This window comes from Zosterops lateralis (assembly GCF_965231275.1).
Source record: "Zosterops lateralis genome assembly, chromosome: 6".
NCBI lineage: Eukaryota > Metazoa > Chordata > Aves > Passeriformes > Zosteropidae > Zosterops > Zosterops lateralis.
The window spans coordinates 36,780,693-36,808,673 of NC_139761.1; the positions used below are offsets into that span (position 1 = coordinate 36,780,693).

At 39.4% G+C, this 27,981-nt stretch overlaps 1 protein-coding gene across 4 annotated transcripts; it reads left to right on the plus strand.

The window, feature by feature from the left end:
• Window positions 1-2,895: 2,895 nt before the first annotated feature.
• PLA2G4F (phospholipase A2 group IVF) lies at window positions 2,896-26,688 on the plus strand. Of its 4 annotated transcripts, none has more exons than XM_083864281.1 (20): window positions 2,896-3,145; window positions 7,502-7,574; window positions 8,890-9,026; window positions 10,309-10,437; window positions 11,839-11,879; window positions 12,466-12,508; window positions 13,673-13,739; window positions 14,022-14,191; window positions 15,842-15,955; window positions 16,506-16,543; window positions 17,470-17,605; window positions 18,321-18,457; window positions 19,497-19,719; window positions 20,276-20,390; window positions 21,572-21,709; window positions 22,199-22,306; window positions 23,206-23,400; window positions 23,734-23,900; window positions 24,948-25,134; window positions 25,781-26,688. In XM_083864281.1, exons 1-20 carry the CDS (start codon window positions 3,035-3,037, stop codon window positions 26,008-26,010), a joined length of 2,559 nt encoding a protein of 852 aa, XP_083720407.1. In that variant the 5' UTR covers window positions 2,896-3,034; the 3' UTR covers window positions 26,011-26,688. The 4 variants fall into 4 exon arrangements, with proteins under 4 accessions (XP_083720407.1, XP_083720409.1, XP_083720410.1 ...); XM_083864282.1 differs by lacking the exon at window positions 2,896-3,145 and adding an exon at window positions 5,116-5,161; XM_083864283.1 differs by lacking the exon at window positions 10,309-10,437.
• The last annotated feature ends 1,293 nt before the right edge of the window (window positions 26,689-27,981 follow it).

Below are 27,981 nucleotides of genomic sequence, written 5' to 3' on the forward strand. Positions count from 1 at the left end.
ACATACTTGTGAATGTTTTCAAAATCCTACATAAAACTACTTTGGTATTATCTCTTTGAATAATGTTTTTGAAAGTCTTACACCATTATACCATTAAATATGTACTTAGTAGAGAACACTAAAATTACTGACAGTTTTTTTTTGAGTAGTGATACGGTATTTTATGCTTGGAAGGGACATTGAGCTCTGTGACCAAATCAGGAAATGTTTAGATTTACAGGTTTGCACTTGCTAGGGCTGTAGGTCATAGAGTAGTCTGGTGTTGGAAGTAGAATATAGATCCTCAGTTTTCCCATTCTACAGCCATGGGAAGCACCAGCACAGAGGAAGTCTTTTGTCTCTGTGTTCACAGAATCACAGAAAGGGTCAGGTTGGGGTTGGGAGGACCCACAGTGGGTCATTCAGTGCAAAATCCCTGCTCAAACAGGGACATCTCCAGCAGGTCGGCCCCCAGCCTGTGCTGGTGCCTGGGGTTATTCTTCCCCAGGTGCAGGACCCTGCATTTGCCTTTGTTGGATTTCAGACAGTTCTTCCCTGCCCATCTCTCCAGCTTGTCAAGATCCTTCCTTCTGAAGGGCTGCACAGCCCTCTGGGGTATCAGCCACTCCTCCCAGCTTTGTGTCATCAGAGAACTTACTGAGGAGGCATCTGCTCCTTCATCCAAGTCACTGATGAATAAATTGAACAACTAAATACATTGGTGTTTCTGGAGAAAACTAAAAAAAATCCCCAGCAAACACAAATCAAATCCTATCCTTGATTGCATCCTCTCAAATTTTCATTTCTTCTAGTTTCATACTGCATCTCAGCTCTCCTCCTAGTGCTGCTAATGGGACCAAAAGGAGGTCTCTCTTGTATCTACACACATTTTAAATAATATATAATATAGTTGATGATGATGTCATTTAATGCTTTCTGACAAAAAAAAACCCCAAAACTGCAGTGTCAATATACATCTACCTTTACCCCTATGGGCATGCTAATCCAAGCAGAAGTAAAATTACCAGGTAGGAGGCTTTCTTTGCCTCCTCTTTTGATGCCATTGTGCTTGCTTGGTTTCTTAGTCTGCTGGGAAATAACAAAACCAAGTAGTTTCTCTCTGGATATGATGTTTGCTGACAACAGTGTCTATAGATGGCTAAAACTGCACACAGATGCTGCTAATGGATGATCTGTTGTTGACTCTGAAGCAATTCTTAGGCATATGATCTAAAGAGCTTTCATTTTTCCTGAGAGATTCTAGAGAAACTCTGTAAATGTGAGATCACTGTGCTGAGTGAGATTTCACTACAAGAGGAGAGAGCATCAGAAAGCAGGTAAGCCAAGTTTATGTGAGATTGGACACTGAAGGCAAAATGGAGGCTTTATACACTGCCTATAATAAACTAGAATAAGTGCTATTTCTCCATGCTATGGTACTGTGAGGTCACCACAATTTTCCTGTAATTTATAGTCAAACTGTACTAGATTAAAAAAAAGAGCACACTTACGGTTCTACAATCTTTTCGAAGATAAATAAGACCTAATATGATAGTCATAGAATGGTTTGGGTTAAAAGGAACTCTAAAGATATTCTAGATTTAATTCCCCAGGGCCCCAACCTGGCATTGAACACTTCTAGGGATGAGGCATCTGCAACAGCTCTGGGCAACCTGTTCCAATGCCTCACTATGTTCAAAGTAAAGAGTTTTTTCCTAATACCTAATCTAAGTCTTATCCTCTTTAAAACTGTTCCCACTTGTCCTATCACTATCTGGTAGTGTAAAAAGTCACCCGCCCACTTTAAAAGCCCACTTTAAATACTGGAAGGGTGCTGTGAGGTCTTCCTGGAGCCTTCTCTTGCCCAGTCTGAACAGCCTCAGCTCTCTCAGCCTTTCTTCATAGGAGTGGTGCTGCAGTCCTTCACTGTCATTGCTGTGGTGAGTAGAAAAGCAAAGAAATAGCTTTTCCAGCCCAGTGTTTGCTGTACCATGTAGTAGGACACGAGGGCTTTACAGCAGTTGCTGGCTATTTCACAATGGCATTATGTTTGCCTTTTGCTTGTGTGTTGACTCTGCCCTGTGAATTCACTTAGTGCTGACTTGTTCGTGTTTGAAATGTCAGCAATTATGCTTTTATTAATTTTCTTAAATTCTAGTCCGGTGACTGACGCTAATGGCAGGAAATGATTAATGAATGGGACCTTGCTGAGAATGTGTCACATTCTCATGTTTGCATGGAGCTAATGACATGCTGCATTACTGGCTTTTTTACATTTTCTGCCACTTCAGTTGTTGTAACACTAAAGTTTGGTACTTGATCTGCAATTCTATTTTATAAATTTCAGCTCTGGATAAAAAGCCCCAGCAAGACAACTGTCAGCAGCTGCTAATAAGATAATCGATTTTAGTAAACTATTCCCTTCACTACTTAATTATTTTTAAGGTGTGATAAACTCTTAAAAAATCTGTCCTGTCTCTTGTAAAGTTTTTTGAGAACCTTTGGTGGAAGAATTAAGACTGTACTGGATGGAAATGAGGAAAAAAGGGTGAGACTTTTGCAGGCTGCTCAGAGGGGAGATGTGGTGGGGAATTGATATTCCCTAGGGCACCTTATGGCAGACCAAACTGTGGTGTCTCCAGTCAGTGACAAATTTTGCTTTACTTCAAGCTTGTAAGATGGGAAACTTTTTCTACTTAAAAATACTGGTAGGTTGTGCTGAAGCTCTGAAAAGGATTTTAAAGGCCATAGTTGTGCATTAGGTTGTTGGAACTCTCAAAGCAAATCTGGCACGGGGATCACAAAGTGGAGCTTCCTCCTGGCCAGCGCTTCCCTGCCCTTATCTTGTAGCAATATTGGAAAAACCTGCCAGTGAGGTTTTGAGCCGGCTTGTTTGGCAAGTGTGGGCCACACCTCCGCTCCTCAGGCCGGAGCACAGCCCAGTCCTACGCCAAACTTGAGGCGGCCCGCAGCGAACAGCGCTGCACTCGGGGCCTCTCCTTCTCTCCGGCTTTCCCTGTCAGCATTTCTGCAGAGACAGCAGGACGTTTCTCCCATGTTCCATGAGGTGCTGCGGGGCCCGTTTCCACCCCGAGTGCTGCCTTTGCTGGCAGCGGTGCTGTTCCAGAGGAAGGAGAGGAGAGAGAGCGGGTTCTCTCAGGGGCGGGTAAGGCGAATCGCGGTGCTGTTGTCTCTGAGGTGAATTCCTGACCCGGTGGGCTCGGCAGCGGCTTCCTGCGGCTGCACCTGTGGGAAACCAGTCCTTGGAATGTTTGTTGTTATCCAAACTTTCCTCTTAATGTTCGTGTTAATGGAGGTTTCAGGCTTTTTGTTAAATTTAGGGTCTGCTGAGGAAATCCAGAGCAGGTCTGAGTTTCCTTAGGTTTTGGGGAGCAGAATTGAGCTGATGCCAAGTGCTTTTTTGGGGGAGAGTCTAGAATGCTGCACTTTTCATCGAGAGAGACAAAATCAGGCTTATGTGTTTTCTTGCAAAATAAACTTGACTGCAGTTGCCTTCTGTTCTGCTTTCCATCTTATCCTACAGGGATTAATGATCTCAGGTAGACAAAGACTAATGATGGCTTCAGCTCCCGTTCCTAATGCAGCGCAACCACAGCAGATAAAGTGGGTTTGGTGTGTTTGTCCTTTAACTGCAGTGAAGTCATTTCATTGTATAAGATGGTCAGACTAATAACCTCATTTTTGAATTAAGCTAAATGTTTGCAAAGGAGCTTTTGGCTGGAGTTTTGGTCTACAGGTTGATCACAATCACCCTTGTCATATCCTATCACACCAACCCCTCAATATACAGCTTAAAATTGAGGTGACCATTAATTGTCACAAGACAACTTGCTGCTTGTATACCTTTCTGCCCTTCTGCTTGCTGTGTGATAAAAATAAACGTGACTTTTTAATATTATTGTTTAGTACTTAGGAGATCAGGTTAGAAGAGGCTCATGTTAGCCTCCATTAAGCTGTAAACCACTGAATATATTTACCTTCAGGCGCTTGCTATTTAAATTAAAAAAAAAATGACATTACTTAACAAAATTTTGCTGGCTGTAGGGAGAGATTTTTGTACTGACTAATTGATAACAATTGAGCAAGGGGTGGGGCAGCAGATCGCCCTTTTGGCTTTGTAGGTAAATTTGACATGATCACACAGCTTTAATTTTCCAGAGTTTACCTTTAGCTTCACTTCTAAAGCAAACAGCAATAAAGTGAGAGTGAACCCTGTGTTTCACTGCTGTTGTGTTAGTGAGCTGCTGGCACTGCTGATGTCCTGGCTGACTGTAAATCCTGCCTGCCAGAAGACCAATGTTCTTAGGGCTGGGTCTGTAAGTTTCCTTTATACAACTGCAGATATATACTCCTCAGGGAGGAGGGACAGTGCAAGGGGTGCCCAGGAAAGCCAGGGGTTTACTTTCAAGTTTAAAAGCAAACTTGTGACACTTTGGCCACAAGGAAGGGAATGATGTGCAGCATGTTTCTTTGGGAGCAGAAACAACATGGGGAGAAACTGCTCGATTGGTAAACTGAACACTTTTTTGAGCTACCTAATTTTCCCAACAGCTGTGAACACAAAAAATGGCCTAGAAGTTGTATTTCTATTGGCTATGACAGCACTTTTGTAGTGAACCTGGCAAGCTTACAGTGAGTCCTCTGCATGCACTGAGACCTGCAGAGTGGATCCCAGCACTTAGATCCCACTGTATAAAGGCAGGTATCCTGAACTGTATGGAAGTAAAGACTACTGGGTCCTGTAACTGAGATTACTTGTTTTAGTTGTTTCCTGCTGCAACATCATCTTCAGTTTAGATGAAAGGTACAGACAGTTGTTTGTGAAAATTCAGCCTTGTACCCTCTTTTTAGGATTTAAAGAGGGCTTTACTTTCTTTGCTTCAGATGCACTCGTGAGCTCTGGAAAAGCAGGGATTCTGAAAAATCATTAAAATGCAAAGCAGAAGTTAGCTGGTTGTGTCAGTCATGTACATTGGTTTCTGTTATGTGTAGTGGAATAGGCAGAGCTGTCATCAGTATTTGTTGCCCATTTCCCATATGGATTTCTTGCCTGCCCTTTTCCCTGGTCATTCAGATAGGGCATATCTGATACTTCCATGCCTCATTATTCTGCAGGCTCACCTGACAGCATGCTATGACCTTGCTGTGCCTTTGCTCAAAGGTAAGTACAAAAGGCATATGAGGAAGGTCTGGCATAACTGATTGCACAGGCTTGAGAGCACAGTGAAATTTCTATTGCATTTTATGCCCCAAAATTATGATCTGGGTGTGGGAAATGTATCCTCAGCTGTGTAATGACGGGTTGCAAATCAAAGGTGTTAGAGACCTTTGGAAAGAACTTTCTTTTGAGCACATAAGTACATTTTTTTAACAGATGGTGTACAATAAAAGAAGGATAGGCTATCCTCATGGTGCTCTGTTCTTGCTCTGATAGTGTCTGATTTCCAGGCAACAGCCATGCTATGTGAGTGAAGATTGCTTTCACAGCCATGGGGGTGTGATTATGCAGCTTCATGTCTCAACAAACAGAAGAATTGCAGTAACTTTTTAAAGTTGGTGAGAATAACATACACAATCTTGAATTTCTCTCTATAATCTGTTCCTCAACTTGAGGAAGTGGAAGGGTGGTCAGGCTTTGCCTGAGAAACTAGTGTCAGGGATTGAATAAAAGGAAGGTGATTAGGAAGGGTTTAAAGAGGAAAGAAACTAGCATCTGAAGAATGGAAGTAATGGTGAAATTCACTGTGAAGACATGTCTTGTTCACAGAAACAATGGAATGAATATCTTCAGCGTGTCATTTCTGCAAATAAGTGTTTTTAAGATTAGTTAAGATTTAACAGTATAACTGGAGTTTATTTACACTAATTTAGTTTAGTATCTGCATGTGAGAAATCTTAGGTGATTCATGTAGTCTTTGCTCTTTGCTTGTTGGTCAGGATGGATGATGATTGCATAGTACAGAAATGTTCAGTGTATTGTGTGTACCTTGGTTTTATTGTGTTGTTTAAACCTTGTTTTGCAAAAGCTGGCAAGTATCTTCAAGAGATAAAAAATAAGGAAAACTCACCAAGCATGTGACTGCTTAACAAACAGTATAAATCCATTTATCAGATAAGGAACATTCAAGCAGGGTTTAACGATTCAGGATTCACTAGTTTCTGTGAGATCCCAGTCAGTGATACGTAGGCCCTACATTTTTATATAATATTTCAAGAATCATAGAATTAAAGAATGGTTTGGGTTGGAAGGGACCTTAAAGGTTGTCTTGTTCCAACCCCCCTGCCATGGGCAAGGACACCTTCCACTAGACCAGGTTTCTCAAAGCTCCTGCCTGGCCTTGAACACTTCCAGGAATGGGGCATTCACAGCTTCTGTGGGCGACCTCTTCCAGTGCCTCATTTGTCAATCTGCAGTATTTTGTTGTAAGTGAAGATCCTGTTGAATTTAATTTAGGTGAATAAATTAATTAATAAATTAGGTGAATACTTAGCATATCTGAAATTAAACTCTGATATCAAGCCAACCATGTTGAAAATTGTGAATGTGAAGTAATGACCATTTGTGAAAAGCATTTTGAAAATGTGATTTAAGACTAGGAAAATTCTTAGCTGGCCAGGATTTTATCATAACTGATGAAAATGAGGCAGAATCTCGTTCTATTCCTGAGCCTTTCACAGTTACTTGTGTGCAGTCTCTGTACTAAATCACCTTAAGCTGTTCTTTCGTGTCCCCTGCCCTCCCCCCACTTCTCCTTCATGATATTCTAGGATCTAGTCACACTTTTTTTTTTCCACTTCACATCCTGGCATTTAGATACGAATATTACTTTCCAAAAATAGTCTCCTCGAAGCTTTCAAGAGTAAGGATTACATTTTTATCTGTGCTGGTAAAGTGACATGCACATTTAGAGTGCTGATACCAGTAACAGTCTAGAACGAAAATGAATTTAAGTTTTGTCTTTTCTAACTCAAACTGCCATGAACTGTTTTGGCAAGCAAGTGCTTTGTTTTATTTTTTTTTTCTCCCTGTAAACAGCGTGTGCCTTTTATGTCTTTAGACCCCGCTCTTAAGATTCTTGCCATGTCTGCTTTTACTCAAGCATTCATGTGCCTTGGCCAGTACTCTTAAACTAGCTGTTGTAAGTGTTTGAGCAGCTTTAGCATCTGTTTCTCTCCCTCAGCGAGAACGTACTAACAAAGCAATTAAAAACTGATCTATAATTAGAGGAATCTCTAAGTAACGGACTTACTTTCTGAAGTCCATGAAGAGTTACCCTAAGACATCACTCATTGCTTTGTCAAAAGGGGATTGAGTTTCCGTTTAGGTTCCTTTAGTCGTCCTCCAGGACACTGATACTGCAGTCTGTGTTCCCAAACTGATTCATTAGTAGCTTATTTTGGGCTGGCTTGTTCTGATCCATTTCTCTCGTCTAGTACTAGTGTGGTTACAGAACAGGCATTGCAATTGAGCTAAATGCTGAGCTTGTTTCTCTCTTTTCAGTGGGAAAAGCACCCTTACTACAACCTAACAGTCAAAGTCCTCCGAGCCAGAAACATCAAGGGTACAGATGTGTGTAAGTATTTTCTCAAGGCATTCTGAAAACAGTTTCCTTGGTGCATACCTCTAGCACAGAGAGCATTGTTAAGGGAGCCTCTTACCCACACATACTGCATTGCCTTTCTGTCTCAACAAGAGCTTCGTCATGTAAAGCTTCTCATGTAATCATTAAATATATAATATAAAGTATATTACATATAATTAAAAAGTTTTATGTGAGGCCAGTCTGTAGATAAAGCAGCTGCAGCTGTTCTTGCTTTGCAGAACAAGATCAAGTAAGTCCTGGTAATGTTTTACTTCCCTGCTCCTTTACTCCCTTTGCTCCCTGTTCTGCTGTGGCCCATTTTGTATTCCTTTCTCTGGATTCAGCCTTCTGGTTATAGTAAGTTTCACCCTTGCTCCTGCTGGACAGTCTTCCTGAACCTGGAAGCAGAAATCTTTAATTCAAGCATTCAAATATATATTTTATCAGTTGTAGTATTGCTCATTTCATGTACCTGCTATTTGTTTGTCATTGCAGACTTTAAAGGGAATTGGTGGCTGACTGATTCTGGGATGAACTGATGTTTATCTCTTCCTGGTTTTGGTAGCCTGTCATATATTCCCTTCCATTTACACACCTGTGTAAAGATCTCAGGGCTGTTTGGGGCATTTGGATCTTTAAAACTCATTTATATTAAATTACTTCAGATTAAATTCAGTAAGGTAGATTGCCTTAAGTTTATATCTGACATCTAACATCAAACTACTTGGAATGCCAAATAGCTGTTCAGGGAACAGAAAAACCTCCTGAGAGGCTAAGGGCTAGAACCATGTTGTGAAGAGTTCTTTCCTATGGCCTGTCTGTTCAGCTGGAGTGAAGAATGGTCTCCATATTTGCATTGTTTAGGGGGGCCTAAATGGAAGAAAAAAGGACTTTGAGAGAATAATTTATTTTCGGGGAATGGAAACAGCCCAGCTCCTGGTTAGACTAAACAAGGGTATAGCAGTGGTGGATGTCGTCTCTATGGACTTAAGTAGGCTTAGGCTCTTTCAGTGGTGCCCAGTGATAGGACAAGAAGCAATAGGAGCAGTAGCAGCAGTAATCTAGCCTTTTTTATTAAGGGCTTTATGATTTCTATGAACCAGAAAAAAAAAAAAATACAGACACTTAATACTCATTTAGCTTCTGTTTGAAGACATTTACTTCATTAAAGGCTTTTGCTTTAGAAGTTCAGCCTTAAATTTGCACTTTTCTGTGATGCAATGAGATCTAGAAAATGAGGAGCTCATGGGAAAGGGTATGTTTGAATAAAGTTTTTCTGATGCCTGTCTCTCACTCTCTGCTGTAGTGTCCAAGGCAGACTGCTATGTGGAACTAAAGCTGCCCACTGCATCTCCTGGTGTCTCTCGAACTCAGGTTGTTGACAACTCTGAGAACCCAGAATGGAATGAAACTTTCCAGTATCGAATCCATAGTGCTGTCAAGGTAAGGACACTGTGTGGAGCAGGTTGGACTACTTGTATTTTTGTACTGGCTTGCTTTTGATGCTTCATTCGAAACCAAGAGTTCTTTATTAACCTCAAAACTAGTGTTGCGTGTAAGGTGTCAGTTGTTTTGAGTGGTACAAAAAGCTGTACAATGTGTGTCCATTGATACAAACAGCTGTGGTTAACTACTCTCTCAGGTGAATTGCAGCTAGAATTTTCCATAAACAGCCTTGTGATGAATCTCAGGAAAGGGAAATTGTGGCACTACCTGGTGGAGTTCAAGGAAATTCCTTGATTAAGCAAGTTTCCGTTTGATGTTTGCTGCTTCTTTCACAGGAACTGAATTTCTACTCACTGCCACGTAGTTCATTCAGTCGAGTTTTACCATCAGTTCTGATGACTGAGAAAACCAAATTCAAACTCTTGGATAGAGACTGTACATCTACCATCTGTGTAGGACATAATACAGTATTTAACAAAGTTGTCAGATTGTCAGCATTCATTATCAAAGCAGACACTAATGGTAGGGAGAAGGAAACTTTAAATGATCAGTTTTAGTGGGGCACTATTGCTTTGAATTCCAGGCAGGAATAAGGCGTCTATTAAAAAGAAACTATCCCCCTCCCTGGAGTTCCTTTCCACAATGATTAGTGACAAATGTGGAATGGTAATTGACTTGACTGGTAAGAGAATTAAAACTAAAAATTGAAAATTTTTGAAAAATTGAAACTGAAAATTGAACTAAACTTTAGAGTGTGAGATCTTTTTCTTTCCCTCCAGGCTCATGACACCTCAGCCTTGTTACTGCTGGAGACTGCCAGCTAAATTCTAAGTTCCGTCTTGTCTCCTTGAGAACCAGTTGCTGCAAGGCTATTATTTGGGTGCCATATGCCCTCACTGTATCTATTTAAGTTTCTCTTGAATTTGCCATCTCTGAGACGGTGCTGAGCAGGAAGTGGTTGGTCCCTGTAACATCCTGGACTAAATCATCAAGAGTGGGAATTGTTATTCCTTCCTTGAGCAAATCTGTGCCTGGAGCTGGTGGAGAGTACTGCCACATGAGTTTAGCTGGGGCCTCCCTCTAGTCGGAAAGCTGAGAGAATACTTTAGCTGAATGGTGTCAGCTAGGAGAATATATTGCTTAACTATGCTGTAAGCCCTGCTGAAAATAATGAATTTTCCTTGGGATTGAGAAAGGGGTGTTTGTTGTATACAGCTACCCAGGTTTATCAGTGTTTCTGCCTCTTCATCTTAGGCTGTTTGTTTCTGTTTGCTCTTAGAACATTCTGGAGTTGACCCTGTATGATAAGGATGTCCTTGTCAGTGATGAGCTCACCTCCATTGTCTTTGACCTGGGGGGCATGAGGCCAGGCCAGCCCCTGCTGCGCACCTTCAGCCTGAACCCCGAGGTGAGCCCCTGGCTGCAGCTCCTCCTGCACGGGTCTGGCAGTGCCTGCTGCTTCCTTTATCACTGTGGGAGAAGCCAGAAGAAGAAAAAAATTAACCAACTGTTGATGACAGCACAAATGGTTTTACTGTCAACTGAGATGTTTCCAGGTTCTCTAGTAGCTTTGTGTGATTTCCACAGTCTTTGGGATGCTCCAGCTAAATAGAATTTGGGATTACTGTCTTTCAGGAATGTTAACACATTTTTAAACAGAATTAATGTTTCATGAGACTTAGAGGAACATAAATTGGTTTTAAAATGAAAGGCATTTGCAGTCAGTCATCATTGTGGGGACTGTCTTATTTTGTTTGTCTTCATCAGCTTACAAAAAACTAGTTTAGTCTGCAAAGGTTACCTCTATATCTAATAAATCAAAGCCTAAGAGAAGCTTATTTTCTCTGGATTATGTTCAGTACATTTAACCTCTGCTTCATGTGGATGATATTGGTGATCAGCTGCTCTCAAGCCCTGTTCACCTGTTTATGGACTTACAAGACAGCCTGTTTTATGTGGATAAAAGCCACATCACCAGACTGATCTATTTTGTAATGCCACAAAGATGTTGCTACAATAGGTCTGGATTAAAGGTGAGCTCATGTTGTGTTTTCTTGAGGAACTGGGCTTCAGTACTGTTGGTGTGGTCAGAAGCAGACTAACTAGTTGCAGTTCACAGGGAGGTGTTGGGCAGTGTCACAGGCACTCCAAATCATTTATGATTGTGGAAAGAGACTTAGTAATTCCATTGTTCCAACTAGCTCTGTCCATTTGCTGAATGCTTAAGTCATCTTGATCTGTAGTTAAGAGACTTGAAATTTCAACATCAGCAAAGAAAATTAGCCAAATCAGCTTCTACTTTGTTACTTTAAAAGCTGTGTTAGGTCTGGTATCAAATATTTACTGTATGCTATGGGAGGAGAAAAGACTGGCTGGAGCAAAGTCTGCAGAGGACAAAGACAGCAAAGACCTAAGAATGTAAGCTGCTGAGGTAAGAAATGGGAAGAAGCCCAAAGTGTCATGTAGAAGCTGAGGTGATGTTGCAGTGGTTTTTGAGCCACAAGAGTTTTTTCTCTCATTAACAAAGTAATGGATCTGAGAGACAACTCTCACTCCTGTGTGCTTGTATCTTCAAATGTAGATGTGTCTGGTTGTATAGGACATGTCCTGGAGAAGAGGAATATTTAAAGGCTAAGGGCTACATTTAACCATTTCAAAATTTAACAAGAGCTTTTATGAAAGGAATAAACCCATTTATTTTGACAGTTTGTAACCATGTAACAGAAGAAAAGCTTAATCTCTTGGAAAAATGTCTTTTAATTATATATTCAGGTTCAAGGTCACTAATATCCAACTTTTATTTTCAAAGGCCAATGAAGAGCTGGACGTAGAGTTTTTATTGGAGAAATGGTGAGTCTTACCTGAATCACTGAATGAATTCGTGCTCTGTAGATATGTTGTCAGTTGCTTTTTCTGTGTGGGAATAGTCTTCCTCACAAGAAGGATAATATTTTATAGTTCTCTGTGGTGATTGAGTTGATTCATTAATTGCTGACTAAAATTATCCTTAATACTCCAGTCACCAAAATTTTTGGGGTATTGAAGAAGAAAAGAAAAAATCTGGAATTTGTGAAAAGTAACTGAAAACTTAATGGATTAGTTATTTAGAAGTCGCAAGTTTTCAGTTAACCTTGCAAAATACACAGATGTATGCTTTATCTATCTGATGGTCTGTCTAAGTTGAGCTTTTCTCTAGGTTATCCAAATAACTGAAATGGGAGGTCTTAGAACACATACTTATATTTGCAGCAATTTTTTTCTTCAATTTTTCCAAGACCCCATTATTTTGTGAAAGGAAATATACTTGGTGTTTCCATTGGTCTCCCAGACTGAAGACCTTTTCACCCCACTACTTATTCAGCCAATTAGTTTGTAAAGTAGGATGAAGCAAAATTAAAACCAGTTGTCACTTACAATAGACCTCTTGCTTTCACAGCTCAGATGCCCCTACAGAAGTATTGACCAATGGAGTCCTTGTGGTGAGTACATGGGAGCCAGAATCATGTGTGTTGTGATTTACTCCTGAAGGGAAGATTTTAGTAGCAAGAGGAGAAGGCTTGTTAATTATTACAGTCCTACTTCCAAATAGCTCCTATTCTCTCCAAGATCTACCTCTCTCTTTTTCAATTCGTTGATTTGAAAATCTTCCTCTGATGACAGCTTACAGAAAGCTTTAGTTTTTTGTTTTGGGGTTTCTGTTTGTTTGTTTTTTTCCCTGTAAGGTTGCTATAAAAATTGTAAAAAATGTCTTTAGCATGCAAGTGAGTCTTGAAGATTGTACTGTTTTTTCTAGACTAGATGCTGTCCAGGAAGAGTCCCTCTTCTTGTTTTAACACATATTATTTCTAGGCTTTTATCAATGCCATTATTAAGTAGGGGATCACTTCCTGTTCCTTTGGGTTAATCAATCTAAGAGAATCAGTGTGTTATACATTAAAAATAAGTGTTACTGCTTCTTTTCTCCCTTGAAAGAAAAGAGACTGGAGTAATGTTTTTTTGGGTTTTTTTGTAAGGCAGTAAGAATAATGAAGAGTTTTAACATTTTTTTTTCTCCATGAAAAAGTGGTGGCATTTAACAGCACAGTTGTGAAAACTGTTTCATAGGAAGGAACTGTTTGTGTTCCAATTCCCCTTAGCAAGTCAGTCTTAATTCGGGCAATGGACTAGTTTCTTATCTTTTGGGGCAATTGTTCCAAATCAGTCTCTCATCTACTGTCGTCGAGGGTTAGCTGATGGCTGAATGGTGTGAGAGACATAAATTTCATGATGACATAGGCAGGCTGGGACGGAAATTTATGAAGTGCTTGCTTGGATCTGAACTGGTTCTGAATAGATACTCATTCATACATTTAACAAAGGTAAAAAAACCCAGAAAAACCTGGATGTTGATAACTTGTAACTGTGAAATACTGATTGTAAAAAAAATCCAGTTCCTGGAACAGAAAGGGTAGTTTTTATTTTGAAAGAGGAGCTGATAATCCTATCCTACTGAAACTTGGTCTTTATTTGAAATAACAAAACAATGTCTAATTTTTTGACAGTTTGCAACTGTAAACTTACAACTAATACAGTAGGTGAATTAAACTTCAACAAAGAAGTGAACTAGAAACTGTATTACCAGACCTGATTTCTCTTTTTCCCAGGTTCATCCTTGCTTGTGTCTGCAAGGCACTGTCAACAAAGAGGAAAACTCAAAAGAGAAACAGCAAGGTAGGGCTGCCTGGAGAGTTTAAGTCAGGACTGCTCTTCAACATGTTTGTTCCTTGAGAGAGGAGGAAGACTTGATTCTCTCTCTATACAATGCATTTTAATTTACTGACTACGAAATTGACTTTTAAAGTAAATTTTACTTTTATTTCCAATGGGTATTTTCTACTGGGTACCACACAATAGAGTTTTTTCTTGTGTTTTCATGGTCTCAGCTACACTTAATAAGTACTTGATTTTCAACAAATAACCTCCGTGGTCTAAACTTCTTTTTCTAATGCACAGGAAGCTGTGAGGTTAAAGTGTCTGTCCCAGGGGCATATCAAAAGCAGTTGTCTATCCCTTGGACACCAGACAGTGAGAAGGATTATGGAACCTCGTTTGTCTTTCATGTGGATAAAGAAATGTGTCCAGAACTGCAGGTGGAGTTGGAGCAAACCATATCTGTCCTACAGGTGAGCATCCATGCTGATTCCACAAAGCTTACAGAGAGAGAATTTTTCTCTGTGTTGTTTTCTACACATTACCTTTTTTTTGTGGTTGTTGTGGTTTTAAAAATGTCAGTCTGTGCATTGGATCTTTGACATTGTATAAGGAGGTGAAATTACCTTAAGAGTATATGTTCCCCAAAGATGTTGTCTGTTCAAACTCGGGGATTAAGAAAATGTTACTCTGCACATGCTTGTTGCATGTAGATATCTTTACTTTCACCGTTTGGGATACTCTGCAGGAACTCTTTTTTTTATTAGAAACTTGTAGATCAGTTGCCACTTGCAGAGGTTTATTTAGCTTTGTCTTTTACTTGGCAGTTTCTCCAGGTACCCATGTAGTGAGTGAGTATTCATTCTCCAAAAACAAGAGCAAGGAAACTCTCTATTCTATGATGTTTTTTATCCCCACAAGCAGTTGGATGGCATGATTGCAAATGGTGATCTTGACTACTCCAGAGGCAGCTGTGGAGAAGAGGACACAAAGATGCATTTGGAAGAGCAGCTTTGCCAGGGGGTTAAGTAGGCAGCAAACATGAGCTGACGAGAGAGACCTGGACTTGTTTTGCCAGGCAAACAAAAAAGGTCAACCATGGAGACTGCCCCAGGTGGAAAACCTCAGCCAAACAACTCTGATAGCTACCAGAACATATTCTTTCAACAAATGCCATAGACCACAAAAGTCTTCAGTCTGACCTTTTATCTCTTATCAGATGTAGGAGAGTGCCAGGAACACTGTAGTCTTGCTTGCCCTGTACCTTAATGCATGTTGTATGCCCCTGTTAGGAGGGGCTTAGACAGACACTGGACTCAGGACAGCAGTTACTGGTCAGAAGACACCTGAGAAGTCTGTGGGTAGTTCCTGGCAGTTCTTGGTGTGGGAAGGGTGACAGCCTGTTTTTTTTCTAAGGTGCAGTCTCCTCCCGAGAACTGAGCCCTGTGCTTGGTGTGTGGGTTCCAGCCCACCTGGAGGCTCTGTAGGCTTGTGTGACCCTCTGATATGAGGGATTTTTAATATGCCTCTTTACATTTAGGAATCTGCACACAGCTCTGTATTAATAGATCTTGCCATTTGCTGCATGGCAGAAAACTCAAATATTTCCTGGCAAGTTTTAATTCACTCTGCTTTTGAAGTTTTTTTTAAGACGCATGCCCCTAAGGTGATTATCTTATTTCTTATTTTGTGGTATTTTTTATGTATGTCTAAGGCTGCTGCCTTTTTTGGTATCTTTTCCAAATCTTGCTTGGAAGATGGAATGCAAGTTTTTTTGTGTGTTTTCTGACAAATGCCAGAACACAACTATTTGTGGGGGAAATTTTGAACTTGAAGATTTTCTGATTGTGGCAGATAGGTATATTAAGAAAACCCAGTACAAAACCCCCTAAAACTAAACCAGAAAACAACAACGAAACTATTTGATTGAAAGAAATACCCCTGCAAAACCTGTCAAGCAGAAAGCAGGATGCCCTGGAAAAACCTTGGACTTTTGGTAAATATTCTGCTGTAGTGATATTAAGACTTGTTTTCTGTTTGAACAAATGAAAGTCATATCTTCTTTTAAACTTTTTTTTTTTTTTTTTTTTGGTGAATCTAAATGAGATTTTGTTTTTTATTAGGATGGCGTGAACCCTGATATTGAAAAGCATACTACAGTTCTGGGATTGGGGACTGTACCAGTTAATTCCCTTCCTATTGGAGAAAAAGTTGATAGAATCATTTCTTTGGGAGAGGTAATGTCAATATTTTGCTATTGCTTTAATGTGCATGAGATAACCTTTTCCTCCATTGCCTCTAGGTGTTTGGAAGGTTAGGCAACATGTGATTCTCAGGAGTGTTGTTTTCTTGGATGTCTAGAATGAAGTAATGAGATTACTCAGTGCAGTTCTTCCAAATATGTTTTCATGGTTGGGTCTTTCAAAATGAAGTATTAAGTTCATCACTTTCCATAGAAAAAAGTCTTCTCAGGGTGTGAAAGAAAAATACCAGAGAAGGGAAAAAGCAAGACACTTTTAGAAGAAATAATTTCTTTCACATTGTCCTCTGAGTATGTCTTTGCTTTGTGCAGAGACTGATAAAAATATCTGAAATATATGCAAGGAAAGGTGTTCCAGAGGTGGTGTTTTGTGGATGAGGAGCTGTTCTGGATAGTAAATGGTGACTCTGTTGATAATAAATAACTTTTGCAAAATAACTTCTATTAACAAAGCAAAATAATTTCTATTTTGTAGTTCCACCTGTGCAATTGCTATCAATTTCAAGATGTGTTCTCTCTTTTCACAGGGAAAAAGTTTGGATATGAGTTTGAAAGCAGAAGAGAGGTGAGTGGGAACCCCAAAGTCCTTTGGAAATCAGAAAAGACTTTTATTCTCAGAGTAAAGGAACTCACTGACTCTCCTTTCTGTTCTGGGGAGATCTGTTCACTCCATTGATCTCTTGGGATAGATTAAAGAAAAATATATTTGATGATTTTTTGGATAATTTTCTGAAGGCTGTGACTCTTACTTTGCAGATACTGTCTATTGGACTGCTGTCAATCCTGCTGACATTGTACAAATTTTGTGTTCCTAATGCTTAAATGAAAAATAGCTGTTGGTGTAAATATTAAGTAGTTTTGTCAGGCACAGGTACTTCCCAGAATATGTGCAGTGATGGACTGAGAGATAAGAAAGGACATTTCTGTGTGTGAAGAGCTTGAACTGTAAAATAGGTGAAGAGTGCAAGAAAGGAGTAAAAAGGAAAAAAAAAAAAAAAGAAAACCAAGAAGTTGGCTTGTAAATTGATAGAGTCATTTCAGTATCCAGTCATCAACTGAAGATCCTGCTCCTGCTTTACAAACTCATAACAATTTGATATTCAGTTGCCTCCTTCTGCCTCTTAAGTTCAGAATCTTCTGTTTTAAAATCCCTCTTCCCCTAATTTCATGTTCATACAGTGATGTCAGTTGCTCCTCATACAATGTTCTTCACCTGCTAAGAATCTTTTCTTCCTTTGTGAAATTTCTGAAGCTTAATCTGAGTACTGTTTAACAGAAGCTTCAAATTTAAACATTAAAGGAAAAATTCATTATGGAGAATTTAATTTTTATTTCCAAAAGGTGTTTGCAAAATAGTTGGTATATAAACTAAAATTTCACCTGATCCAGTTCAGATCCGCACCTAGATAATGTGTTCACAAAAACTACTTTTCCACATAGATTATAATTCCTCCGAAAATTCAAGGTTTTTTTCTTTAACTTCTATTTCAGCACTTGGGATCTTGATATACGTCTGGGTTTTGATCTCTGTAAAGAGGAGAGAGAATTTTTGGACAAAAGGAAGAAAGTAGTTTCTGAGGCACTGAGGAAGACTCTTCACTTAAAAGAATCCCCTCCAAAAGATGAGGTATTGAGCACAGTCCCGTGGTGAGATTGGTGAAATCCTTTAGGCTTGGTTGATAATTAGGCAGTGTAGGAATCCTTGCTTGTAAGCAACAAGAAACATGGTTTGCATTCACTATGGTGTGAGACAGATTTCTGGTACATTTCAGTTCTGAAGTAAATGTTGTTATATTTCTTAAATTTTGAGGGGAGTGTGTGTGTTCTGGAAAACAAAATGTTGAAATTTCAGAATGTATGTTCTTTATTGGAACTCTAGTATCTTAGGCTTTGGGCTTGGAATTGTGATGGGAAATTTTGTTTAAGAATGAAGTTTAATGAAGTCGAAAATGAAACTCACACCACAGGAGTAGAATCTTAATTGCTTATTTGAGGAAACTTACATCTACATATCCTGATACCTTGCTCAGTAGTATTTGGTTGCTGTTACAAGAATAATAACCTCTTATATATACATTGTATGAAAGTAAATGTGTGATAATATACATAACAATTTCAGTAAGTGACTGTCCCTAAGATGGCTCTGCTATATATTTCAATTATGAAATAGAGAAAGAAGTTCAGGTTTGAAATCAAACCCAAAATTACTTACAATGTAGATAGAAATACAGGCTTATATCTCTACTTTTTTTTTTTTCAAATGAGACTGAAATGGGACTAGTTCTGTAATTTAGTGGCAATCAGAAGTCTGTGGTTGTGGCTCATGAGTTTGCTGTCTGCAGGTTCCAGTTGTGGCTGTACTGGGCTCTGGAGGTGGGATGAGAGCACTGACATCATTCTATGGCAGCCTGGCTGGGCTGCAGCAGCTGGGCCTCCTGGATGCTGCAATATACCTCTGTGGGATTTCTGGCTCTACCTGGTAAGCTACGTGCAGCTTTGATTCAGAAACTTAGAGGTGAAATGGTAGTGTTGATGCAAAATAAGACCAAAATTACATGTGTGCCATCTGTAGGCAGACAGCAAATCAAGTATTTTACCAGTTTTGATCTCTGAGTTCTGTTGGGGATCCTGAACAGTCTAAGAGATCCAGTGTCATGTCCAACCCATACAGCCGCTGGCTAAAATTATAAATCTGCTGCTTGTGCAAGTCTAACAGATGAGTATTAGAATATATTGTATGAATGAGACTGCTGTGTAGTACCTCAGAGCACTGACTTAAGAATCTTCCTCATTCCCCTACTCTTGCCAAGAAGGTCACTGAGTTGGTGCAAGTCACTGGAAACATGTCCATGCAGGCCACTACGTCATCACCTTCCTAAACGCCATAGAGGCTGAAGAGAGGCATAGCACTGTCTTGCCCTTTGTGGACTGGAGCAATGTGTTGAAATATTATATGTGGCTAGAAAGTTTCAGTTGCTCAGTTCTTGGAGTTTCTGGTGAAGTCATCCTTTGTTTTTGTGAAGCAATTTCATAGAGGAGTTGTGCAACCTGTCAGCGTAATCCTTCCTTCCAAGCTTTGTGTGTTAAAATTAAGTCCTCTGCACCTACTTTTCCTGCCCCTTTTGGTTCAGAGACACTTCCAAACAAATCTGCTTGTACAGATAGCCAATGGTCCAAACAAGCTTCTCCTTTAATAAGACCCGTCTTCTGGTGAAGGCCGTGGCCTCTATTGCTGCATGCTGCACCCTTGCCATCAGCCAGCATATCATGCTTGTTTTGTTCTGGAGTTAACATATGTTAATAAACTGGTTTGTGGGTGCTAGCATAGGACTCTGAACATCTTTGGAAGGCAGGTTAGCAATGAGGATGAAGATGTCCTATAGGTATCAGCGTTTTCAGCATTCTTCACTCTTTTTTAGCTAGACGTCTCAAGTGCTGCAGCACTAATTATAACCAGCTAAAATTATTGTTTACACAAGGGTTTTCATTACTGATCACATTAATAAAAGCATTTTCAGGTGTTTATCAACACTGTATCAAGACCCTGACTGGTCACAGAAAGACCTTCAAGATGCAATCAGAAGAGCTCAGAGCGCTGTGTCCAGCAGCAAAGCAGGGGCATTTTCCCCAGAACGACTGAAATACTATTTCCAGGAGCTGAATACAATGGAGATCACTGGACAAAAGGTTTCCTTTACAGATTTGTGGGGCCTTATTGTGGAATATTTCCTACAACAGAAGGTAAAAGAAAATGCTTGGATGTGTACTGCTGTTTCTTTCAAGTGCGAACTCTACCGACCTGTGTGTTTAGAGTCAAGAAAGCAATTACTCTCCACCTTTGTATAGGTGGTGCTGTGTGTGTGCTTACAAACTCAAGTAATTTCTTTAGTAAAGAAATTTAATTCACATGGATCAGTGTTACAGAAAAATGCAGTGTTTATTTGGGATGACTGTTATTAAAAGAATAGCTTTTGTACTTAAACCTGACAGAATGATGTTGGTTTTGCAGAATGGAGTTACTGTGCAGTATTTTCTATGTAATTGAGATTGAAAATCAGAGGGGTAGGTAGTTTATTAATAACATTAGACATTCTAAATACACAGACATTCTAAATACACAGCTGCAGAAATATTTTGGACAAATCTAACCATATACCTGGACAGTGAAGAGGAAAAGGGACTTTGAATTAGTAGTGTTGTTAATCAGAAATGCTAAGCAACAGCTACCAATTATCAAACCTATGGGTACAGAATTTACCTGACTTACATGGGCTCTTCTTTCCTTACTTGTGACCAGGAAGATCCATCAAAGCTGTCTGATCAGCAAGCAGCAGTGAAATGGGCCCAGAACCCTTATCCTATCTATGCAGCTGTCAATGTGAGACCCAATATGAGCAGTGGTGACTTTGCAGGTATGAACATGTAGATATATTTTTGTTTGCTAAAGTCCATACATTTATTTCATCTATCCAGTTGGTTGGGTAGTGAGCAAGTGGTAACAGGAAATACAGTTCATGCAGCAGTTGGTAGTGCAAGAGGCAATGGGAAACTGATTGACAAAGTATTATCATCCTGGTAGCAAATGTCTTCATCATGGCTAAAACAGAGAAATGAGATTCAGAACTGTCAGCCACCGCACACATTTTGCTAGAAACTGCCTTAAATTTTCAGGAGCTGAGAAGTTTCTTTAATATATGTGTCTCTGTCTGAATAAAAGAATTAGAGTCCCTGGTGGTAAGGAAACCACTTTCTTCTATAGTCTCAGATAAAAAATTTGTATAGGGTTCATGTAAAATGATGGATTTGCCACCTTGTTATATGCATCATCAAAACTGTGTATTTCAGTGGCCTGACTTCTTATAGTAAAAATATGAAGACCAGTCCTTCATTGAAACTTTAAATATGATGCAACAAGTGTGGATAGATGGGCAAGACAGGAACACAAACTCTTGCGTCCATCTGTGCACCATTAGGGGACTCATTTATTTTATTCTAGATGAGTGTGGGTGTATTGCAGGGAATTCAATTTGATCCAACCTGGCAGGGTTCAGGAAGCATTTGGATAATGCTTGCAGGTGCATGCTGTGTTTTGTTGGGTTGATCTGTGCAGGCCCAGGAGTTTGACTGGATGACCATTCTTTTTCAAGTCTTTGTGGAATTCTTTCAAGCATGAGGGGGCACTTTGATAAGCAGACAATGAAGTCTGATACAGTGGGTCAATTGAGTTTTCAAGCCAATTGTAGTAGTTTCTGGGAGATGGTTTGTGGTGCAAAGAAAAGCTGAGAAAAATAATGTAGCTTCCATTTTGGATGGAAAAGGGAGCCATCAAAATGGATTAAAGTAAAAGTAAAATAGGCAGGTTATTTCCGTAGTAACAAGTCAAGATGGAGCAAGGTGGAACAAAAGCCTTCACAAGAGTTTTTGATAATGATGTGTACATAGAAGCTAGAGAAGAGGGGCAGAGAAGTCCATAGTGATTGTGAAAAGTGGGGGGAGAGTCCCTTCTGTCTCCCTTGTGTGAACAGATATCAGATAAATATTTTCACTCATGTTTACTCTGAGATGAGTCAATATCCTGTTGGCTTGTTCTTAGAGTGGTGTGAGTTCACTCCCTATGAAGTTGGATTTCGCAAATACGGAGCTTTTGTTCGAACAGAGGATTTTGACAGCGAGTTCTTCATGGGACGGCTTGTCCAGAAACATCCAGAGCCCAGGATTTGTTTTCTGCAAGGTATGATCTTATGATAATGATTGAATTATTATATAAGGAGATGGAAATGAACTTTTCTGCTTTGGGGACTTACAAACTCAAGTCCATGCCTTTTTTCCCTTCCAAAAGAACTTGAAATGAAATATGTGAAATCTTTCTCCAGAGCTTTAGGTTTATAGTTGGTTCATAGTGTTACAGTCTGATGTCCTGAGTCTGCAAGATGGCTCTATTATAGAGCCATCTATATATGGCCTGTCAAAAATGTCTGCTGTTGGTCTTCCTGTTCTCTTGTTGTCTCCTCCATGCTTTTCTCTTGGAAAATTTTCTGCGTTATATTGTAACATCATAATTTGTCACATGATTAACCCCTTGGTTTTAACTCAAACTTTTAGAATAGTAGGGATCAAGTGACAGCCCTCTCCCATGAAAAGTGTCAGGTGAATTATGGGCCTTTTGGTTACGCTATGAGAAACCTTGCAAGTATTAAAATTTTCCACATCTCTCCTGCAGGAATGTGGGGCAGTGCCTTTGCTGCAAGCTTGGACGATGTCTGCCTGAAGGTGGTTGGTATAGGACTGAGCTTTCTAGATTCTTTCAAAGATGTTATCAAAGTTGTAGGTGAGAACATACATAAAAATAGTTGGATTTTTTGAAAGATTGCTGATTTTGTAGTGTTCACAAATAATACGATGCAAAAATGCGCTGAATGTAGTTTTCAAGATTAGCACAAAGGGTGCATTGGAACAGATCTCTCTTATTTTGTGTTACTCCTTTTGATCACTCTTGCAGTGAAGAGAGAAATTGCTTCTTTAGTACACTTCCTCTTCTTTTAAAAGAAATCTGTATCTGACTTCGACTATAAACTTGGGCATGTCCTGGGAGCTGTTTAAGGCACATATTAAAAGTGCAGGCATCTTAATCCTGAGAAGAGGAAGAACAGAAGCTGGATTGCTAAGCAGGAGATGGAAAAAGAGGCTTTTAGTTTCCCCCATGGTATGCTTTTTGCAGTATTTCATAAGCTGGTTGTATGCTTATTAATCGCCGTTTGTTCATTACAGTGAAGAGTAAGTGTTTTAGAGGCTGGGACTTGTTCATGTGCATAGTTATGGCCTTATAATAAGTAGTGGAAGAGGAGATTTTTTTCCTCTGCCTTCGCAGCCCTGGTTTCCCCAGCATACCCCAGCCCTTTTCTTTTGTGTAGTTATAAATTATACTTTATGTGGTTGACTGGTTGTCTTATGTGGCAAAAGTGGTTGTCACTTGGTAACAAGGGTTTCTTTGTGTGGGTTTGAAATTAATATGGGCAATGCTTTATGAGTAACGCCTTTCCTGTTAAACTGTGCTAGTAAATCACCCAGTTATGTAATATTAATCTCATTTAAATTTCATTACAATACCCTTATTAGAGGACAAATTTGGCCTTAGCACAACTGGTTAAATATTGTAGAAAAAGGCCTGACTGAAATGTTGGAGCTGGCATTTTTTGTATGTTCTGCATCCTTGTGTGACTTCTGCAGATGACTGCCGAAGATTCCATTTCCGAGACCCAGCGCGACTGAAGACTCGCCTGGTTATCCCCGGGGGCCCCTTGTTACAAACTTTTCAGGATTTCTTCAAGTCCCGGGTCACGTATGGGGAAACCTTCAACTTCATGAAGGGATTGTATCTTCACAAAGATTATGTTAACATCAAGAAATTTGTGACTTGGAGAGGTAAAGGAGTTTATGTGTATCTGACTGTCACAAAATATTAACACACTACAAAATATCCCAATGTCATGGAACACAAGTGAGCTTGACTTTGTTCTGTTGAAGCCAGGGAATATATCCCTTCTTGCACCATGGCAAAAATTCTGATCCACTGTATTTGTTCTGTTATATAAGGCAAGCTCATCATCAGACTTTATAGGTCTGTCTCAGATGAAGGTGCATTTTGGAATGTCTTTTTTCTTTTTACAATACTAATATGAGCTTTGTTTATTTCTTCTGCCAAGATATTTGTAATGAATTAGTATAGTTACTTGTGTTGCTTGGAGTGTCTTACAGGTACTCACGTGGATGCCTTTCCCAACCAGCTGACTCCCATGGAAGAGAGCTTGTATTTAGTGGATGGTGGTTTTTCCATCAACTCTCCGTTTCCTTTGGTACTTCAGCCAGAGAGGGATGTGGATGTTATCTTGTCATTCAATTTTTCCTGGGAAGCTCCATTTGAGGTGAGAGATGCAGCTGAGCATTATTGCATGAACATAAAAGGACAGAATCATACTCAGTGGCAGCAGATGTGTTGAAGCTGAATATGACCACTAATGCACAAATGAATGAAAATAAATCCTTACATCTTTCATATCACAGAATGGTTTGGGTTGGAAGGGACATCAAAGATCATCTCATTTCAACCCTCCTGCCATGGGCAGGAACACCGTCTGCTAGATCAGTTTGATTCAAGCCCTATCCACCTTGACCTTGAACACTTCCAGGGATGGGGTGTCCATAACTTCTCTGGGCACTGAGCCAGTGTCTCATCACCTTCACAGTGAGGAATTCCTTCCTGATATCTGATCTAAACCTAGGCTCCTTCAACTTAAGGCCATTTCCCCCATGCCCTTGCAAAAAGTCACTCTCCAGTTTCTTTGAGTAAGCCTCCTTTAGTACTGGAAGGCATTGTAAGATCTCCCCAGTGCCTTCTCTTCTCCAGGCTGAGCAGCCCCACCTCTCTCACCCTGTCTTCCTATGAAAAGACATTTCAAACGTGTTTTTGCTTTTTGAATTTGTATTTGAAAAATACAAATTTGAATTTGAAAAATTTTTTTTTTTTGTATTTGAAAAAATAAAAAGTTGACAACTCTAAGAATATTCAAATAATTTTCAGAAGCCTAAACAGATTGTTAAGTTAAATAAGACTATTTGTTTGGCCTGTAAGGTCACTGTTACTTAGATGTGTGCTGCTAAAGAAAGAGTGACTATTGGTGATTTTCTTCATGCAAGCAAGTTATTTTCTGTACATACAAGTGTTCATTATTAAGTGCAGAAAAGTCAAGGTGAATAGATTTAGAGTAGGAAAGCATAAAAAATTTCAGCTGCAATCTGTTGATGTTTGTGCAGTTGCTCTTCATTCCTCTATATTACCAGCCAGAGAAATTGTTTCTGCTAATCTGAAGCGGAGTTTCTGTCACTTCTTTTTCCCTTTGAGAATTGTAGTTAGATGATCTTGGAAGTTTTGCTGGTGTTCTATTACAATTATCTCTTTTCTCTGAAAACAGGTTTTAGAGCTGACTCAGAAATACTGTGAGGAGCGGGAAATTCCTTTTCCAAAAATCGAATTCAGTGAGGAAGATGAAAAGAAGCCAAAGGAGTGTTACATGTTTGTAGATGATAACAATCCAAAGGCTCCAATTGTAATCCATTTCCCACTGGTGAATGATACCTTTCAGAAATACAAAGCTCCAGGTGAGCAGGCTGCATCTTAAAGCACTGTTCTAACAATTCTTTGGGTGTGCTGATGGGGAAAATTCAGTGAGGTCAATGTTCCTGTTTTCATTCTTTTTAGTATTACTCTGTAATTGTTAAATTGTTATCTACATTTAAGACAGAACCAGTTTCCACTAGATTTTTGAAGGATAGGATAGGATGAGAGAACACAACCCAGTTCCCCCACAAAAGTGTAGTAAACTACTTGAATGTTCATCTTTTAAGACTAGTATTTAAATTTAAGGGGCAAGGTACTCCTGGGGCCAGTTGAACTTGAGGTTTGTCTTTCACTTTATTTATAGAACAGCACTTCCAGGGAAAATTGAGCTTTATATTCCTCATTTTGGGCATAATAATCAAAGATGAACATAACAGTTTATCACAATGAAAATGTATTTTAGTACTGTATTTTGGAGCCTAGTGGAAATAGAAAGGGTAATAATACTTTTCCCCTTCAGCTTCCAAATATTTTGGAAGGAGTTGATACCTCTGGGGAAGAGCTTTGGGGGAAAAAGTTAAGTTTCAACAGAATTATTTCCGATATCCTCCTAGCAGAATTCAGCTAAAACGATTCTACCAGAGCAGAGTTTTTGTGATTTTTTTTTTTCCCCCTTTCTTGCTGCAGGAGTTGAACGTGAGTCAGAAGAGGAGAAATCCTTTGGTGACTTTATCATTGAGTCAAAAGATTCCCCTTACCGTACGCTAAACTTCACTTTTGAGCAATACGATTTCAGCAGGTTAGTGGAAGTGAATCGCTACAATGTTCTGAACAACAAGGACACTCTCCTCAAAACCCTACATTTGGCTCTGCAAAGGAGGAAGTTGAAGAAAGTCATCAATAAGTCAAATACATGAGCAGTTTCCAAGGCTGGAGAATGCAGAGAGGCTGCCGTGTACAGAAGCCATGAGGCTCAAGACAGAATACTGAAAGTGAATAGCTGGAAACTATCTTCTTCACCTGACACTGAAAGCTCATTCCAGGTTATGAGTCAGATGAGCACTCAAGGGATGTACAGTACCACATGGATGTTGCTTCCTTGTGTGGGGAAGAGTGAGGAATTACCTAGCTCAGTGTTTCAAATCACAGTGGCTGATTCCAGATGATTCCATAGGGCTATCCAAACTGTTCAGGCATCTGGAGAATAATCTTCCAGACTACTGAGTGATGCACCTCTTTTTATCAAAAGTGTGTTGGTGTTTGAGGAAACAGATTCCTTCTGTACTTTCATTGCTTGCTTTTGAACCTTCCTTCATGGACTTTTACAATTTACATCCTCTTAAAAAGAACTCCACGGATAAAAACTACACACTGAGAGAGAAAATGTCTCCTTTTGCTTTCAACTTTCTACTGGCTGATGCCCATGTACTTTCAAGACTAAACAGTCATTACCTGTTTCCCATTTTGCCATTCATGGTTTGAATTTCTTTCCTACCCTTCTCAAGGATTTTAATGGCTTTTAGTCTCTCAGAAATTCTATACAGAGTATCTTATTTTGGTAAAATTGTTTTTCAAGGAAATAAATGTTTTTTATATTTAACAATAAAAACACATTTTGGGATTTTGTTGCTACTTCCTATAGTTTGGTGGTCATGATATGATGAAACTATGATGAAAATGCCTTAAGTCTCATCTTTCTGTGTCAGAGGAAGGAAGGCTCTTCTGAGGGGTTTGAATTAGATAATTTTTCCTTACACTTCAGCTTGAGTTCATTCAGACGTTGATTGAAGTAATTTTTGTGTCTCTGTGTTTTAGAAACATCAATAGACAAGGTAGGCACATCTTATGAATGTGAATGAATAAAAATAATGTCAGATGCTGCTGTGCTGTGGGATGGGATTCACCTCACTTTGTGTAAATCCAGAGAATTTGTGTAATCCCAGAGAAAAGAATTGAATTATGCAGTTGGAAAATATGTAATGCAGAACAGTGGCAAACAAGCACTGTTACTTTTATGGGTTTTGCTTTGAGCTGAATGTACTGATTCTGTATTTAAAACTGAGGACAGGAGGTTTGCCTTATGAAAGGGTTTATGTAAGGGCTTATAGATGGGTATGATTTCTAATACTTTTTTTTATGTCTTTCTCTCTTAATACTAGTTTTGCTCATATGCTATTCACAGTTTTTCTTAAGTACACTTGTCAGAGACAACAAAGTTGATAGCTTGCAGGTGAAAATCAGGCTGAGCTAAGAGAACCATATATTTACTGCTTACTACAGACCACCTAATCAAGGGGAGGATGAGCAAGATAATACGAGTTGCTTCCTAAGGAATCTTAAAAATGGGGCAAACCCATTTTAACTGAGAAATCGAAAGTGACCAAGTTTTCAAGGTCAAGAACTGTGGTTTTTGCTGTCTTAGTAAGACTTGGAAGTTGTGCTGGTGAATTCAGCTGACTCATGCTGGAATCACAATCACCTTGTTTTAATTGTCCCTACAGCCGAATAATTTTAAAAATGGTTTGTAAAAACTTCTTGGTTTGAAGTTGGACTAAGTGAATTAACCAGGTACTTCAGCCTCTGATCTGAACAACTATGGTTACCCTGGACAAAGAGCACACTGCCTGCATCTGCAAGACCATCTACTCACATCAACAGGTATTACAGGTCAAGTGGGGTTGCTAAATTGCCACAGGCAAGGATGATTTTGCATTCACAATAATATGAGTTTCTGCAGGTGATGACCATGTTCTACGTAGCTGATAAGCTCTAGCTGAATCTTCTTTTCAGCTAAGTGTTTAGCAACTAAGATTTTGTAAGATCGCTTGTTGATGCTCTTGTATAAGGAAACAATTAATTCTTATATTTTAAAAAGAAAATACTTTAGA